This window comes from Schistocerca piceifrons, chromosome 6 (genome assembly GCF_021461385.2).
Source record: "Schistocerca piceifrons isolate TAMUIC-IGC-003096 chromosome 6, iqSchPice1.1, whole genome shotgun sequence".
Taxonomy (NCBI): Eukaryota; Metazoa; Arthropoda; class Insecta; order Orthoptera; family Acrididae; genus Schistocerca; species Schistocerca piceifrons.
The window spans coordinates 201,683,738-201,701,037 of record NC_060143.1 but is presented as its reverse complement, the minus strand read 5'-3'; the positions used below and the strand labels follow the sequence as shown (position 1 = coordinate 201,701,037).

The following is a 17,300-nucleotide window of genomic DNA, read 5'->3' as shown; positions in this document are numbered from 1 at the left end:
GCCTGTTACATATAAGCTTTCGGCCAAAGTCTTTTTCAGAAAAGAGAAACACATGTACCTTCACACAAGCAAGCACCTCGCACACACGACCTCTGATGATGATGTTTGGTTTGTGGGGTACTCAACTGCACAGTCATCAGCGCCCGTACAAAGTCCCAATTTTTACAGAGTCCGTTTTTTTTTTTTTTTTTTTTTTTTTTTTTTTTTTTTTTTTTTTTTTTTTTTTTTTTTTTCCCCTTCCACAATCCAATCTAGCCACTGTCACAAATGGTGGTGATGATGATGAAATTATGAGAACAACACAAAAACCCAGTCCCCGGGCAGAGAAAATCCCGAACCCTGGACCCCATGATCCAGGGGCAGCAACACTAGCCATTAGACCACAAACTGCGAACACACATGACCTCTGGTTGGAATGTCTGGAGATAGTGCTCATGTATGTGTGAAGTATGCTTGCTTGTGTGAATGTGTGGCCTTTCTCTTTTATGAAGAAGGCTTTGGTCAAAAGCTTATAGTAACAGTCTTTCTACCACGCTGTCTGCAACTCAATGTGTCATCTTTATGGTGAGTAAAATCCATCCTTTTCATAACATTGTTGATATTACATTCTGGAATTATTCTGTTGACTAGACGTACACTTCCTGAAAGAACCACACAGTCTGCTGTTATGAAACTTCCTGGTACATTCAAACTGTGTGTCAGAATGGAATTTGAACAAGGAACAGGGTCCTTTGCTGGCAATGCTCTGACTGAGTGAATCACTCAAGTGTGCCTCATGACCAGACTTGAAGCTTCAATCTGCCAGTCTCTCGCACCCACTTTCAAACTGCACTGAAGCAAAAGATAAGGGTCCAACATTATGTCGCAGGCTGGCAAACAATAGTAATGAGAGTAAGAAAGATTGATGGATCAATTTTAGTTCACATTGTGCAACCTAATATTGTGTATTAACAGCTATTTCACATTCTAAATATTCATAAGCAATATACCTTGTCTTATCAAACTCTATTTCTTCACACTGCACAGCAACATCGACCAACTGTGGCCTCTTCCCTGAAACAGAGGGAAAAAACATACTTTACAACACAGAACCAGGAGTTTTACAGCCATCTTTACACTTCACAATAAAACATTAATCAAAATGGCTAACACAGTTTATAATAAATAATTTAAGCAGTATAGGCAACAACTCACTGAGTAGTAAAGGCATTGAGTCATCAAAAGGCACATAAAAAATGGTGAGAACTTCGTTGGCTTCCTAAAAAATCCTTTTTACACACACACACACACACACACACACACACACACACACACACAAGCATGGACTAAATGTAACATAGATTGGGTTGGAGACAGAATATCTGTTTGGGATTAATGGGAAGAATTTTGGGTGGTGAAGGATATTGTTCAGTTCTTCCAGTCTGGTATGACATTGGATAATAAGTCAGTTCCTGTGGGAGGTACGAGGATTAGAGGTGTGTGTCAATATGGGCCCCAAAGTCCCCCTTTAATCTATTCTAACAATCCTTCCCAATCTAGTTCTCCATCTAATTGTGAGCTGCTACCAGAGCAGGCTCACACTTTGCCATGCTGCACTTCTATCTTGTGCAGTTGCTGCCCCTTCCTCCCAGTCACCACCCACATTTCCAAACAATGCTTCCTGCTTCTCTCCTCGTTACTTCCCTCAGCCACTACACCTGACACAATGCCATGACTCCAGTCCAGCTGCAGTGCCGGTACAATGTAGTCAGCCAGGATATAGCCATACAGGTGACAGGCGCACGTACGTGTGTGTGTGTGTGTGTGTGTGTGTGTGTGTGAAAACAAAATTTTGAACACCCAGTTAACAATTGTTAATGATAAGAGGAAAGGAAAGGCCGAATGATAAAATAAATGTCTCTTTACAGTGAACGACATCATCTGAGTACCCTACCCTTAAATGGGATTCCGTGCAATACTTTCCTGAGCATATTTTAAAGTAACGATGTGGGGGAGCAGCAACTGAATCACCTTGTGCCATGTCACTCATTACTACTTTTAAGGTGAGAAGCAAAAAACCTTTTATTTCACTGGAACATTTATTTCTGATGAAAAATCATTAATAAACACAATTGCTTTTCTCCCTCTCGTTTACTTAATCCTTTGGTTACTTTTCACACTTCCAGAAATCACACATTACTTCACTTACCATACTAGTTCCAACACCACTAAATACAATCAATAGAGCTTCAAAGATACATTATTCTTACTATTGTAACTTTACATTACCCTGATAAATCTTTTTCCAAATTTATCTAAAATTTTGGAAAACAAAAAGAAAAATCCTCCATGTCAGAAAGTTTAAATCCCACTACATAATATGGAACACAATGTTGATGATTTACCCAGAATTTTGCACCACTATTACAATATTATTTTGAGATTCGTGCATCATTCACATAGTTCCATTTATGTGGTAAACACGTAGTATCATTTATATACATAAGTGCATCAAACAGATCAACATAATACCTACAAGTCAGTGTCCTTTCATTACGAAACAGTAGCAGCTAATAAAAACAGGGTTATTTGAAGAGGTTGTCAAAAGAAATTGCTAACCCATAAGAGTGTATTTTGAGTTGCTATTTGTTATGTGATTTCATTCAAAGACAAGAACAAAATTACAATAAGATAAAACAAATTACATAGTAAATGGTTGTTTCTAATGGTACATTTGAAAAAAATATGTTATCAGCATGAGTCTCGTTGCAACCCTTGTTCACAGTACGAGCAGCCCTTAGCGGCTTGCCATCTCACAACTGTTCATGACGTCGCCTTTCCGGCTCAGATCTTTTTTAATATGTGACTTGTAAGTACTGCATCTTTTCCAGTCAGTACAAACTTTAATTTTATTAATGTACTATATACCTAATATGTTTTAGGACAGTTAGTCTAATTCTGAAAACGACACTCATAGTAGCGTCCAAACCAGGTCAATTTTGACCGAGGGCTTATTTGTTCCAATATAATTCTGACATGGTCACTGAACCTTAGCAGCTATGTTCAAAGTTTTATCTTCTAGTCAAGTTATGCCACAAATTCCACTTGTTCCCAATTCTATTCAGTACCTTCCCATTAGTAACATGATCTACCCATCTAACCTTCAGCATTCTTCTGTAGCACCACATTTCTAAAGCTTCTGTTCTCTGTTTGTCTAAATTATTTATCGTCCATGTTTCACATCAATACATGGTTACACTCCATACAAATACTTTTAGAAAAGACTTCCTGACACTTAAATCTATACTCAATGTTAATAAATTTCTCTTCTTAAGAAACACTTTTCTTGCCATTGCCAATCTACATTTTATATCCTCTCTATTTTGACCATCATCAGTTATTTTGCTCCCTAAATAGCAAAACTCATCTACTACTTTAAGTGTCTCATTACCTAACCCAATTCCCTCAGCATCATCATCATCATTTAAGACTGATTATGCCTTTCAGCGTTCAGTCTGGAGTATAGGCCCCTTATAAAATTCCTCCATGATCCCCTATTCACTGCTAACATTGGTGCCTCTTCTGATGTTAAACCTATTACTTCAAAATCATTCTTAGCCGAATCCAGGTACCTTCTCCTTGGTCTGCCCTGACTCCTCCTAACCTCTACTGCTGAACCCATGAGTCTCTTGGGTAACCTTGCTTCTCCCATGCGTGTAACATGACCCCACCATCTAAGCCTATTCACCCTGACTGCTACATCTATAGAGTTCATTCCCAGTTTTTCTTTGATTTCCTCATTGTGGACACCCTCCTGCCATTGTTCCCATCTACTAGTACTTGCAATCATCCTAGCTACTTTCATATCCGTAACCTCAACCTTGTTGATAAGGTAACCTGAATCCACCCAGCTTTCGCTCCCATACAACAAAGTTGGTCGAAAGATTGAACGGTGCACAGATAACTTAGTCTTGGTACTGACTTCCTTCTTGCAGAAGAGAGTAGATCGTAGCTGAGTGCTCACTGCACTAGCTTTGCTACACCTTGCTTCCAGTTCTTTCACTATGTTGCCATCCTGTGAGAATATGCATCCTAAGTACTTGAAACCGTCCACCTGTTCTAACTTTGTTCCTCCTATTTGGCACTCAATCCGTTTATATTTCCTTCCCACTGACATTACTTTCGTTTTGGAGATGCTAATCTTCATACCATAGTCCTTACATTTCTGATCTAGCTCTGAAATATTACTTTGCAAACTTTCAATCGAATCTGCCATCACAACTAACTCATCCGCATATGCAAGACTGCTTATTTTGTGTTCACATATCTTAATCTCACCCAGCCATTCTATTGTTTTCAACATATGATCCATAAATAATATGAACAACAGTGGAGACAGGTTGCAGCCTTGTCTTACCCCTGAAACTACTCTGAACCATGAACTCAATTTACCGTCAACTCTAACTGCTGCCTGACTATCCATATAAAGACCTTTAATTGCTTGGAAAAGTTTGTCTCCTATTCCATAATCTCGTAGAACAGACAATAACTTCCTCCTAGGAAGCTGGTCATATACCTTCCCTGTTCCACTCATAACACTTCTCCATCATTTGCCGTAAGCTAAAGATTTGGTCATGACAACCTCTAAGAGGCCTAAACCCACAATGATTTTCATCCAATTGGTCCTCAACTAATACTCGCACTTTCCTTTCTACAATACCTGAGAAGATTTTACCCACAACGTTGATTAGAGAGATACCTCTGTAGTTGTTACAATCTTTTCTGTTTCTATGTTTAAAGATTGGTGTGATTACTACTTTTGTCCAGTCTGATGGAACCTGTCTCGACTCCCAGGCCATTTCAATTATCCTGTGTAGCCATTTAAGACCTGACATTCCACTGTATTTGATGAGTTCCGACTTAATTTCATCCACCCCAGCTGCTTTATTGCACTGCACTCTATTGACCATTTTCTCCACTTCCTCAAATGTGGTCCTATTTCCATCATCATTCCTGTCCCATTGTACATCGAAATCTGAAACATTACTGATCGTATTTTCACCTACATTGAGCAACTCTTCAAAATATTCCCTCCATCTGCCCAAGGCATCAACAGGATTCACCAGCAGTTTTCCTGACCTATCCAAAATACTTGTCATTTCCTTCTTATCTCCCTTTTGAAGACTGCTAATTACACTCCAGAATGGTTTTCCAGCAGCTTGACCCATGGTCTCCAACCTGTTTCCAAAGTCTTCCCAAGATTTCTTCTTGGATGCTGCAATTATCTGTTTGACTTTGTTTCTTTCTTCAACATAACTTTCTCTGTCTACCTGAGTTCTAGTATGTAGCCATCTTTGATACGCCATCTTTTTCCTTTCACAGGCTGCCTTGACTGTGTCATTCCACCAAGCTGTTTGCTTCATCCTACTTTTACACACAACTGTTCCAAGACATTCTTTAGCCACTTCTAGTACTGTGTCCCTGTACCTTGTCCATTCCTTTTCCAATGACTGTAATTGACTACATTCAACTAACTGGTACCTTTCTGAGATCGCTGTTATGTACTTGTGCCTGATTACCTTATCCTGAAGTTTCTCCACTCTTATCCTCCTACATATGGACCTGACCTCCTGCACTTTCGGCCTCACAATCCCAATTTCACTGCAGATTAAATAATGATCAGTGTCATCAAAGAATCCCCTGAATACACGTGTGTCCCTCACAGCCTTCCTGAATTCCTGATCTGTTATTATATAGTCGATGACAGATCTGGTTCCCCTGCCTTCCCAAGTATACCGGTGAATGTTCTTATGTTTAAAAAAGGAGTTTGTGATTACTAAGCCCATACTGGCACAGAAATCCAAGAGTTGTTTCCCGTTCCTGTTGGCCTCCATATCCTCTCCAAATTTACCCATAACCTTTTCATGCCCTTCTGTTCGATTTCCAATCCTGGCATTAAAATCCCCCATGAGCAGAACACTGTCCTTGTCAATTACTCTAACAACTACATCACTGAGTGCCTCATAAAAACTATCCATCTTATCTCGATCTGTCCCTTCACAATGCGAATATACTGACACAATCCTAATTTTTTTGCTAGACACTGCCAAATCTATCCACATCAGTCGTTCGTTTACATACCTTATTGCAACTACACTGGGTTCCATTTCTTTCCTGATGTAAAGCCCTACACCCCATTGTGTTATTCCTGCTTTGACTCCTGACAGGTAGGACTTGTATTCTCCCACTTCCTCTTCTTTCTCACCCCTTACCCGAATGTCACTAACAGCTAAAACGTCCAGCCCCATCTTACTTGCAGCCACTGCCAGCTCTACCTTCTTCCCAGAGTAGCCCCCATTGATATTAACAGCTTCCCATATCATTACCATTTGTTTGCCAAGTCGTATCTTAGGAGTCCCTGGTTTGTCAGTTAGAGGTGGGACTCCATCACCTCCAAAGGTCCGAGGCATTTTGCTCTGATTGTTGCCAGCACCATATTTAAAGTACCAGGGAAGCAGGTTCATGGTGTGGGTTCCTGTAGTCATGTCCTAGTTCATGAACCACAGGCAACGTATGAGTGGCCAATTAAGTGGTCCCGACAGTTGGGATACCAGTTACTTTGGAAGAAGGCTGGGCATCTCGGACATATTCTGAGTCGTGGTCACCTTTGTGCTCATACTGCAAAGACTACCAAATCCACCGGTTAGTCCCTCAACCGTTAGGGGTAAAACCCAATGGGACTCGGGGCAAGTAAGGCTAGCAACCTGCTTCCCTCAGCATCATCTGATTTAATTATACTACATTCCATTATCCTCATTTTGCTTTTGTTGATTTTCATCTTATATCCTCCTTAGAAGGCACTGTACATTCCGTTCAACTGCTCTTCCACGTCCTTTGCTGTCTCTGACAAAATTTCAATGTCAGTGGCACACCTCAAAGTTTTTATTTCTTCTCCATGGATTTTCATTCCTACACCTAATTTTTCTTTTGTTTCTTTTACTGCTTGCTCAATATAAAGACTGGATAACATTGGAGATAGGCTACAACCCTGTCTCACTTCCTTCCCAATCACAGCTTCCCTTTCGTGCTCCTCAACTCTTATAACAGCCAACGGTTTCTGTACAAATTGTAAATAGCCTTTCACTCCCTGTATTTGCCCCTGCCACCTTCAGAATTTGACAGAGAGTACTGCAGCCAACATTGTCAAATGATTTCTCAAAGTCTACAAATACTAGAAATGTATGTTGGCCTTTCCTTAATCTATCTTTTAAGATAAGTCATAGGGTCAGTACTGCCTCATGTGTTCCAACATATTTATGGAATCCAAACTGATCTTCCCCAAGGTCAGCTTCTACCAGTTTTTCCATTCATCTGTAAAGAATTCGTGTCAGTATTTTGCAGCCGTGACTTATTAAGCTGATAGTTCGGTCAGCACCTGATTTCTTTGGGACTGGAATTATAATATACTTCTTGAAGTCTGATGGTATTTGGCCTGTTTCATACAGCTTGCTCACAAGATGGTAGAGTTTTGTCAGGGTTGGCTCTCCCAAGACTATCAGTAGTTCTAATGGAATGTTGTCTATTCCTGGGGCCTTGTTTCGACTTAGGTCTTTCAGTGTTCTATCAAATTCTTCACAAAGTATAATATCTCCCATTTCATCTTCACCTATGTCCTCTTTCATTTCCATAATATTGTCCTCAAGTACATCGCCTTGTATGACCCTCTGTATACTCTTTATACTCCTTCCACCTTTCTGCTTTCCCTTCTTTGGTTAGAACTGGTTTTCCATCTGAGCCCTTAATATTCGTGCAAGTAGTTTTCTTTCCTCCAAAGGTCTCTTTAATTTTCCTGTAGGCAGTGTCTATCTTACCCCTAGTGATATATGCCACTACACCTTTACATTTGTCCCCTAGCCAGCCCTGCTTAGTCATTTTGCACTTCCTGTCAATCTCATTTTTGAGACGTTTGTATTCCATTTTTGCCTGCTTCATTTACTGCATTTTTATATTTTCTCCTTTCATCAATGAAAATCAGTATCTCCTCTGTTACCCAAGGATTTCTAATAGCTCTCGTCTTTTTACCTACTTGATCCTCTGCTGTCTTCACTATTTCATCTCTCAAAGCTACCCATTCTTCTTCTACTGTATTTCTTTCCCCTGTTCTTGTCCATTGTTCCCTGATGCTCTCCCTGAAACTCTCTACAACCTCTGGGTCTTTCAGTTTATCCAGATCCCATATTCTTAAATTCCCACCTTTTAGCAGTTTCTTCAGTTTTAATCTACAGTTCATAACCAATAGGTCATGGTCAGTGTGCACATCTGCCCTGGAAATGACTTACAATTTAAAACCTGGTTCCTAAATCTCTGTCTTACCATTATATAATCTATCTGAAACCTTCCAGTGTCTCCAGGCCTCTTCCCACCATTGAAAATTTATTTCACTTCTGCCGTTGCTTCTTTGATGTATAGACTGAAGAGCAGGACTTTTCAACTGCAACCCTGTCTTACACACACTTCAATCTGAGTACTTTGTCCTTTGTCTTACAGTCTTTTTGTTCCTTCTTGGTTCTTGCTCATGTTGTATATTTAACACCGTTCCCTACAGATTACCCCCATTTTTCTCAGAATTTAAAATATCTTATACCATTTGATTTTGCCAAACACTTTTTATAGGTTCATAAATCCTATGAAGGTGGCTTGATTTTTCTTAATTCTGGCATTTTTCTCTTTCCAAAAGCTGAACTAATCATTATCTAACAAATCCTCGATTTTTTCTTCCATTCTTCTGTATATTATTCTTCTCGGCAACTTGGATACATGTGTTTCAACGCTGATTTTCCAGTCTTCGGGACTGTGTGTATGATATTTTTCCAAAAATCTGATAGTATGCCTCCAGCCTCACAGATTATAGCACCAACTATTGGAAGTGGTTTGGTTGCCACTTCCTCCAATACGTTTAGAAATGATGAAGGAATGTTATCAATGGCTTCAACCTTATTTGATCACAAGTCTTCCAAAGCTCTGCTAAACTCTGACTCTTAATACTGGATCCCATATTTGTACCATATCGACTCCCATTTCTTCTTCAAACATGTCATTGCACAGGCCTCCCCTCATAGAGGCCTTCAAAACATTTTTTTCAACTTATTTTCTCTCTCCATCTCTGTACTTAACAATGGAATTCCCCCCGTCCTCCTAATTTTGATGTCCTTGCTTTTAATTTTACTGAAAACTGTTTTGAATTTTCTATATCCTGAATCAGTCCTTCCGAACCCACGTCTCTTTTGATTTCTTCACATTTCCTGCTGCCATTTCGTCTTAGTTTCCATAAAATTTCTATTTAAACTGTTGTGTTCCTGTCTTTCCCTGAGTATATTTGTAGTACTTTCTTGTCAATCAACTGAAATATTTCTTCTGTTATCCTACGTTTCTTCAGAGATAGCTTCTTTGTACCTACGTTTGTCTGATTATATTATGTGACTGTCCATTTTTAGAGATGTCCATTTCTCTTCAACTGAACTGTCTATTGTGGTATTCATTATTGCAGTATCTACAGCCTCCTTAGTATGAGAGTAACCCAACATCTGCCTCCACTCATTCTTCCAGACAATGCTCTTAAAATTCTATCTATTCTTCATCAATACTACATTTTGGCCCAAGTCCGTATCTGGTCCTGGGTATGCCTTATTATCCAAAAACTGATTTTGAAATCTTTGTCTGACGATGACATAATCGAGCTAAAATCCTCCTGCATCTTCAAGATTTTTCAAAGACTATCTCCTCCTCTTGTGATTTTTGGACATTGTATTTGCTGTTACTAGCTCAAATGTATTTCAGAACTCAAGGAGTCTTTCTCCTTTCTCATTTCCACTAGAAATTACATAATTTACCTTAACTTTATCTTCTATTCCTTCCTCCACTACCATGTTCCAGTCACTCATGATTATTAGACCACCACCACCATTACATACTGAACCACCTGTTCAGTATCCTAACAGACTTTCTTTAACTCTTCATCTTCAGCTAGTAACATCAGCACGTGTACTGGAACTTTTATTGTGGGTTTCTGATCAGAACTACCCTACCACTGAACTGTTCACAGTAACTCACTCTCTGCCCTACCTTCCAATTCACAACAAAACCACTGTTGATATTACGCTATGACCATAAATCTTTATTTCATTTCAGATTACTAAATTGACACTATTACATCTAGTATTTGCATTTCCTTTTTCAGATTTTCTGCCTTCCCTACCACATCCAAATTTCTTGCATTCCACACTATGACTTATTGGTTATTCTATTATTTTCTCATGGTCACCATTCCCTTAACAATCCCCTCTCAGAAATCTGCATGGGGGCTAATCCAGAACGTTTTGTCAATGAGGAGATTAACATGCATTTTTTCCAATTACAGGCCACATGCATTATGGATACACTTTATGGTCTTTAATGTAGTGGTTTCCATTGCCTTCTGTATCCTCAGGTCGTTGATCATTAACAATTCTTCTGCCATATATGAGCAGTTTTGCAGCCCAAAGGGAAGAGGTTGTCCTGAAACTCTGTCTGCTTCTCCAACCTCTTTGACATATAGCCAATGAATTTTGTTCAGAATTTAAGCAGTGGTTGGGATCAAACCAGAGAACCAGGATGTTTTAATTACTAGTCAAAGACGCCACAGTACAGATATGGATTATCTGTTTTTACAGTCTGCAAAAGTCAACATTGACCTCTGTCACTGATATGTGGCAGATGGCTGGACGCACAGTTTCACAGACTGTGCCCAGCCATCTGCCACCTGTCCCCTCTACCTGTTCCCCTAGCTAGTCCACCGACGGCTCCGCACTCTCCCATGAGCCACTTCCCCCCAACCCACTCCCTGCCTCATGCCTCTCTCCCTCCCTCACCCCCCCCTCACCCCAGTGCACTCACTGTGGGCCAGTAAGGAGCTGGCAGTCGATTGAGCACAAAGTAGGGAGACAGGCGTGTGTGTGTGTGTGTGTGTGTGTGTGTGTGTGTGTGTGTGTGTGTGTGTGTGGGCGCGCGCGCGCATGCGTGCATATTTCTCCTACAGCTTGAGAAAATTATTTCATTCCGAAAGCTAGCAAAGTGAAGCTCTGTACCTCTTGTTTGTGTATCTGTCAACAACACAGCACTTCTGCCATTCAGTGAGTTGTCTCCTTTGTTCCTAAATAATTCACAAATCTTTATCAGATGCTTCTCTATGAGCATGAACAATTGTCGTCTGTAATGTCTATAAAATTGCTTCCTGCTGACATTCAACAACCATTTAATTTCATTTAGATAGTTTGAACCTAACATACAGAATACCAGGCCTGCCACATTATCACTTATGCCTTGATTAACCTTGTTTCATGACAATTTCATTATGGTAGACAACAAAATGGCTAATTTTCATTACACAAGACAAAACAGTCTAGTTTTATCCTCTCGTTGTTTTTATGGCAATGACTGTTAACAGCACTATCTTGTTTGGGTGGATTTCAAATTTAGCTCGCAAGTAATTTTCATTACTTCTCAAGCTTGTAAAGTTTTGTAACTTCAACTTTATGTATGTGTAAGCCATTAATAACTTGATGCAGGAAAGTATTTGTTAGATCAACTTTTGCTTCTTATTATATAGATTACTAAACTAATTAACATTCATATACATTTTTACTGAACTCCTACACTAGCAGCTTATTGTACACTGCAAACATGTAGATTACATTTTAGCTGCCAAAAAGTTACACATCTTTTTCTGTTTCACTGATGTTTTCAGAAACTGACTGCACAATAGAGGTATTTTGAGGTTAACAGTTACTTAAAAGTAATGAAATGACATACTTTAGAATTTAAATAATTTGTTAATAAATTTTAGTTTTTAGTTTGCAAAGAGTAATATGTGGTATGGAAGTTGTATTTAAGAAGAAATATTTATTCTTTGTTATCATGCTTTTGTTTTTTGCTTGTCAATAGATATATTGAATATATTTATTTTTTATTTATTATATTGAGACTTCATTTTCAACCTACAAGATATTTTGTCACCTATAATCACTTTAATAATATACCAAAAAGTCAGTAAGTGTTAAACAAAAAAGTACCACATTTACCTTTGGTAAACATACCTCAAAACATAATGCATCCATCAACACATCTAGAGCCATCCCCTTTCATTCATACAGACATACATAATGAATGCATGAAATACAAAGATTCAGGCATATGTCGCCATGTCTATTAAAAAAAAAAAAAAATAAACCTGCCATGTCAACACTTATACTTTGCTCTGTTCACAGCTACTTGTAACTAAAGGTGACATTAAACTGGAAACATGGCAGGCAGCAGTTTAAGGAAGTATGGCATTACTGATGATCGCTGGAGCATCACGGACAAAATCACCATGTTCCGTGGGCTTACTGCATTATACGGTACGTGCTAATTTACTGAAATGCATTTTTTGCAAGTATCACTTACAAACTGAAGATACTATTCCATTTTATTTGTCAATTAATTGACAATACAGCTACTGTGTGAGTGTGTTACTAGAACAAGGGCATTTTTGGAATTCATTGAGTTTAGGGCTTGGCTGAGGTTGCTTCAAGATGACAATCAAAAGTCTTGTTTTTCTTTTTCTCCTGAAAAATCAGCAGGTACAAACATCGGCTGGTTTGAGAAGTATCTGAAATCTACTTCTCAAGCACATGTCATTACACAAACTTCTGTTAAGAAACCCTATACTTCATGTGGCATATCTAAAAGGAATATATCTTCAGATTAATATTCAAGAACAACAAAACAAGGATACTACAATATTAAGACAATATAAACTGTCCACAGACTCACATACACTGCTTTGCTATTATTTTGACATTCCTGTAAACTTAGTGTGCCTTGAACTATGAGTTTCTGCATAAGTATGCAAGAATTCTCGAAGACAACAGATTTGCTGTGCTACTGCAAGTTTCAAAATCAGTGAAAGCATTAAATTTCACAAGGTTCTGCCTATATCTAAAGAGGTGCAACAAATGCTGCTACTGTTGTGTCTTCCATCCAAAGCCTGGTTTAATACAGCTCTCCACATCAGTCAATCCTGTGCAAGCCTGTTCATCTCTATGTTACTACTGCAATCCATATCCATTTGAACCTGTTTACTATAGCCAAGCCATGATCTCTCCCCTATTATTAAATCGATGATCCCCCCCCCCCCCCCCCCAGCAGGTGTCATATCAATAGCTCTGTTATTTTAGTTAAGATTTGCCATCAATTTCTTTTCTCCCCAATTTGATTCAGTATCCTCTCACTAGTTGTATGATCTATCCATCTAATATTCAGCATTCTTCTGTAGCATTGAATTTCAAAAGCTAATAGCCTCTTGTCATCAGTACTATTTTATCATACACATTTCATTTCCATACATCGGTACATTCCAGACAAGTACGATAAAAAAAGACATCCAAACAGTTAAATTTATATTCAATGTTAACAAACTTCTCTTTTTCAGAAACACTTATCTTACTATTGTGTATGCATTTTATGTCCTCTCTACCTTGGTGATTGCCATTTATTTTGCAATACAAATAGCAAAATGCATCTACTGCTTTTTGTGTCTTATTTCCCAACATAGTTCCATGTCTGCCCCGGGTAGCTGAGTGGTCAGCGCAACAGATGTCAATCCCGAGGGCCCGGGTTCAATTCCCGGCTGGGTTGGAGATTTTCTCCGCTCAGGGACTGGGTGTTGTGTTGTCCTAATCATCATCATTTCATCCCCATTGACGCGCAAGTCGCCGATGTGGCGTCAAATCAAAAGATTTGCACCCGGCGAACGGTCTACCCAACGGGAGGCCCTAGTCACATGACATTTACATTTACCTAGTTCCATCAGCACAGCTGATTTAATTTAATGACAGTATATTATTCTTGTACTACTTTTGTTGCTGTTTGTTTTATAACTTCTTTTTACATACATTCAATTCTGCTGACTTCCAAGTCCTTTACGGTCTCTGAAAAAATTATAACACTATCAGAAAATCTCAAAGTTTTTATTTATTCTTCCTGAACATTAACTTCCTTTCCAGATATCTCCTTAGTTTCTTTTAGTGCTTGCTCAGTGTATGCACTGAATAACATTGGGGATATGCTACAACTCTTGTCTCACTCTTTTATCAAATACTGTTTCCTTCCACATCTTTTTGACGCTTATAACTGCAGGCTAGTTTCTGTACAAGTTGTAGATAATCTTCAGAATTTCCAAAAGTGTATACCAGTGAACTTTCTCAAAATCCTTCTCTAAATTGACAAATGCTATAAATGGTGGTTTCCTTTTGCTACTATACTGTGTAAGATTAAGTGGTCACTTGGGATGCCAAGTTGAGAGGGGTGCCATATGCATTCAAGCATACAATTTGTGTACGGGATGTAACATAATTAGTAGTAAAAACTGACACGTGGAAATATATAACAACGAAAACAAAAACATTCCAGTAAACATGGACCTACAAGAGAGACATTTGCAAGATAAATGAAATGTGCAATTACAAGCTGCCACTGCTTCACTATCAAATATTGTCCTAGTTCATACAAATGTATTTGAAATGAAAGCTTCCTGATTAAGTCCCATGTAACCGGCCTCACAATACTACTCTAGCACATGAGATGCAACTATTTACTGGTCAGCTTCCTTGACATGTGACATACAATTTATGTAATTAAACAATATTTCTACAAGTCTTTCCATTTGTCTGTAAATAATTCCTGTCAGTATTATGCAACAATGATTTACTTAAACTGATATTTGGTACTATTCACACCTATCAGCACCTACTTTCTTTCAAACTGGAATTGTCACAATTAAACTGGTGTTTGATCCGCAAGTTTACCTTAGAACCACTAACTACTAATAGGCAGGTAAATGGTTGCCAGTCCTATTTTCCTTAGAGCTTTTTTTTTCAAATTTATTTGGCTTCAGTACAATAGTCAAGCTATAGCCACAGTAAATAACAGGAAGTTTACATTACTAGTTTCGGTGAAGCTCATTCACCATTATCAAATGTAACAAGTATGAAATAAGTTGGCTATTAATTATGACAACCTGAAATGTATGTTACATCTAATCACAACACCTTTGTCATAGGAAACAATACTGTAAATTTATCATGTTAAATTAAACCTCATTATGCAGTAATGGTACAGGAGCAACATCACTGTCATTGATTGCTGTGAAGCTTTTATCGATACAGAACATTAAAATCTCAACATTGTATATGTTGGATTAGGATCGATGTTGTCCAACTACTTGCAAAACTAACCTGACAAGTGAAAAATCATGTCTTATTAATCTTATCTATTCTGCTGTTATTCTGAAACACATATCGTTCAAGTATGAGATCAAACCGTTAACTGAAATATCAGTCTGCACTTTGATAAAGTAAATGAAATAACAACATCCAAGCATGAATAATGCATATTATTATCTGTATATACTGTCTCCAAATAATTGGTCAACTCAGAGACAACAATCTGCAGGTGTTGACCAATTAGTTTGGAGATGCTATATGTACAGATAATAATATGCAAATATTCATGCATGGATGTTGTTATTTCATTAACTTCAACAAGGTGCATTTTGATACTTCACTTAAAAGTTCAACCTCATTTTGAGCAATGTATAATTCAGAATAACAGCAGAATTGCTAAGATTAATAAGATGAGGTTTATTACGCAAGTAGTTGGATAATGTTGATCATAATCCAACATATACGACATTAAGATTTTAATGTTCTGTATAGATAAGCACTTCACAGCAATCTATGGCAATGATGCTGCTTCTTTACCATTACTGCATAATGAGGTTTAATTTAACATGACAGATTTACAGTAGTGTTTCCTATGACAAAGGTGTTGTAGCTAGATGTTACATATATTTCAGGTTCTCATAATTAATAGCTGTCTTATTTCATACTTGTTACATTTGATAATGGTGACTGAGCTTCACCAAAAGTAGTCATGTAAACTTTCTGTAATTTACTGTGACTATGGCTTGACTACTGTACTGAAGTCAAATAAATTTGAAAAAAATTATATTTTGTTGAGCTCCTTAAGACAGTCATGTCTACTTACAAAATTTTCTTAGATTGTTCCATCCAAGAATCTCCATTACCATAATAAACTTCTTATCCTCTATACACTGTATACGTAGCATTTCAAAATACACACTGATCAGCCCGATAATTATGACCACAGGCCTACTATCAATTTAAACCCATCCAGGCGATAGCAGCATCACCTGATGAGGAACGACTGCATGACAGACACACATGGTTCATGTAGTATCAGTGAGTGTGCTGTCCGTGTGTAGAATGGGGAAGGCACGCAACCTATCTGAGTTTGACTGAGGGCAGATTGTGATGGCCTGGAGGCTTGGCACAAGATTTTGGAAACTGTACGACTTGTTGGGTGTTCAGGAAGTTGTGCGTTGAGTGTCCTCGAGACATGGCAAAACCAAGGTGAAACCATGTCCAGACGTCATGGGGTTGGGCAGACACCCCTCTTTACAGATGTCAGGCATTTTAGACTTGGCGGACTCGTAAAACAGCACAGATGGTGAACGGTGACGGAACTAAGATCAGAATTTAATGAGGGCAGAATACAAGTGTGTCTGAACACACAGTGCATTGAACATTCTTAATGATGGGCTTCTGCATCCAACAAACCATGCATGTGTCAATGTCAACAACCACGACACTGTCATCTACAACTGAAATGGGCACATGACCATCGGCACTGGATGCTGGCACAGTGGTAAAGTGTTGGCATGGTCTGATGAACCTCATGCCTTCTTCATCATGCTGATGGGAGGGCACGAATCCGTCGTCTTCCAGGGGAACAACTCCTTGGCATCTGTACTGCAGGATGGAGAAAAGCTGTCGGCGGGTCCATTATGCTCTGGGGAACATTTACATGGGCAAGACACTATGATGGCCAAGGAGTATTGTACATTGACTGTATACCATGTACATCCGTTCATGACGATCATGTTTTCTGATAGCAGTGGAATTTTTCAACAAGATAATGCACCGTGTCATGAGGCCAGGAGTGTAATGGAGTGGTTTGAGGAACACAGTGGCGAGTTCCTAATGATGTACTGGCCCCCCAACTCACCAGATCTAAACCCGATCGAACACAGGTGCAATGCGATTGACTGTGGTGTCAGAGGTCATCACACTCCTCCCCAGAATTTATGGGAATTAGGTGACGTGTGTGTGTGTGTGTGTGTGTGTGTGTGTGTGTGTGTGTGTGTGTGTGTGTGTGTGTGTGTG

At 38.8% G+C, this 17,300-nt stretch overlaps 1 protein-coding gene across 1 annotated transcript in view; it reads right to left on the bottom strand.

The window, feature by feature from the left end:
- The window catches only part of LOC124802613 (zinc finger protein 771-like), a 159,540-nt gene that overhangs the window by 58,610 nt on the left and 83,630 nt on the right, over positions 1–17,300 (bottom strand). Inside the window, exon 2 of the mRNA XM_047263499.1 lies at positions 990–1,053. Coding sequence (XP_047119455.1) covers positions 990–1,053 — 64 coding nt within the window. The remainder of the gene's footprint in view (positions 1–989; positions 1,054–17,300) is intronic.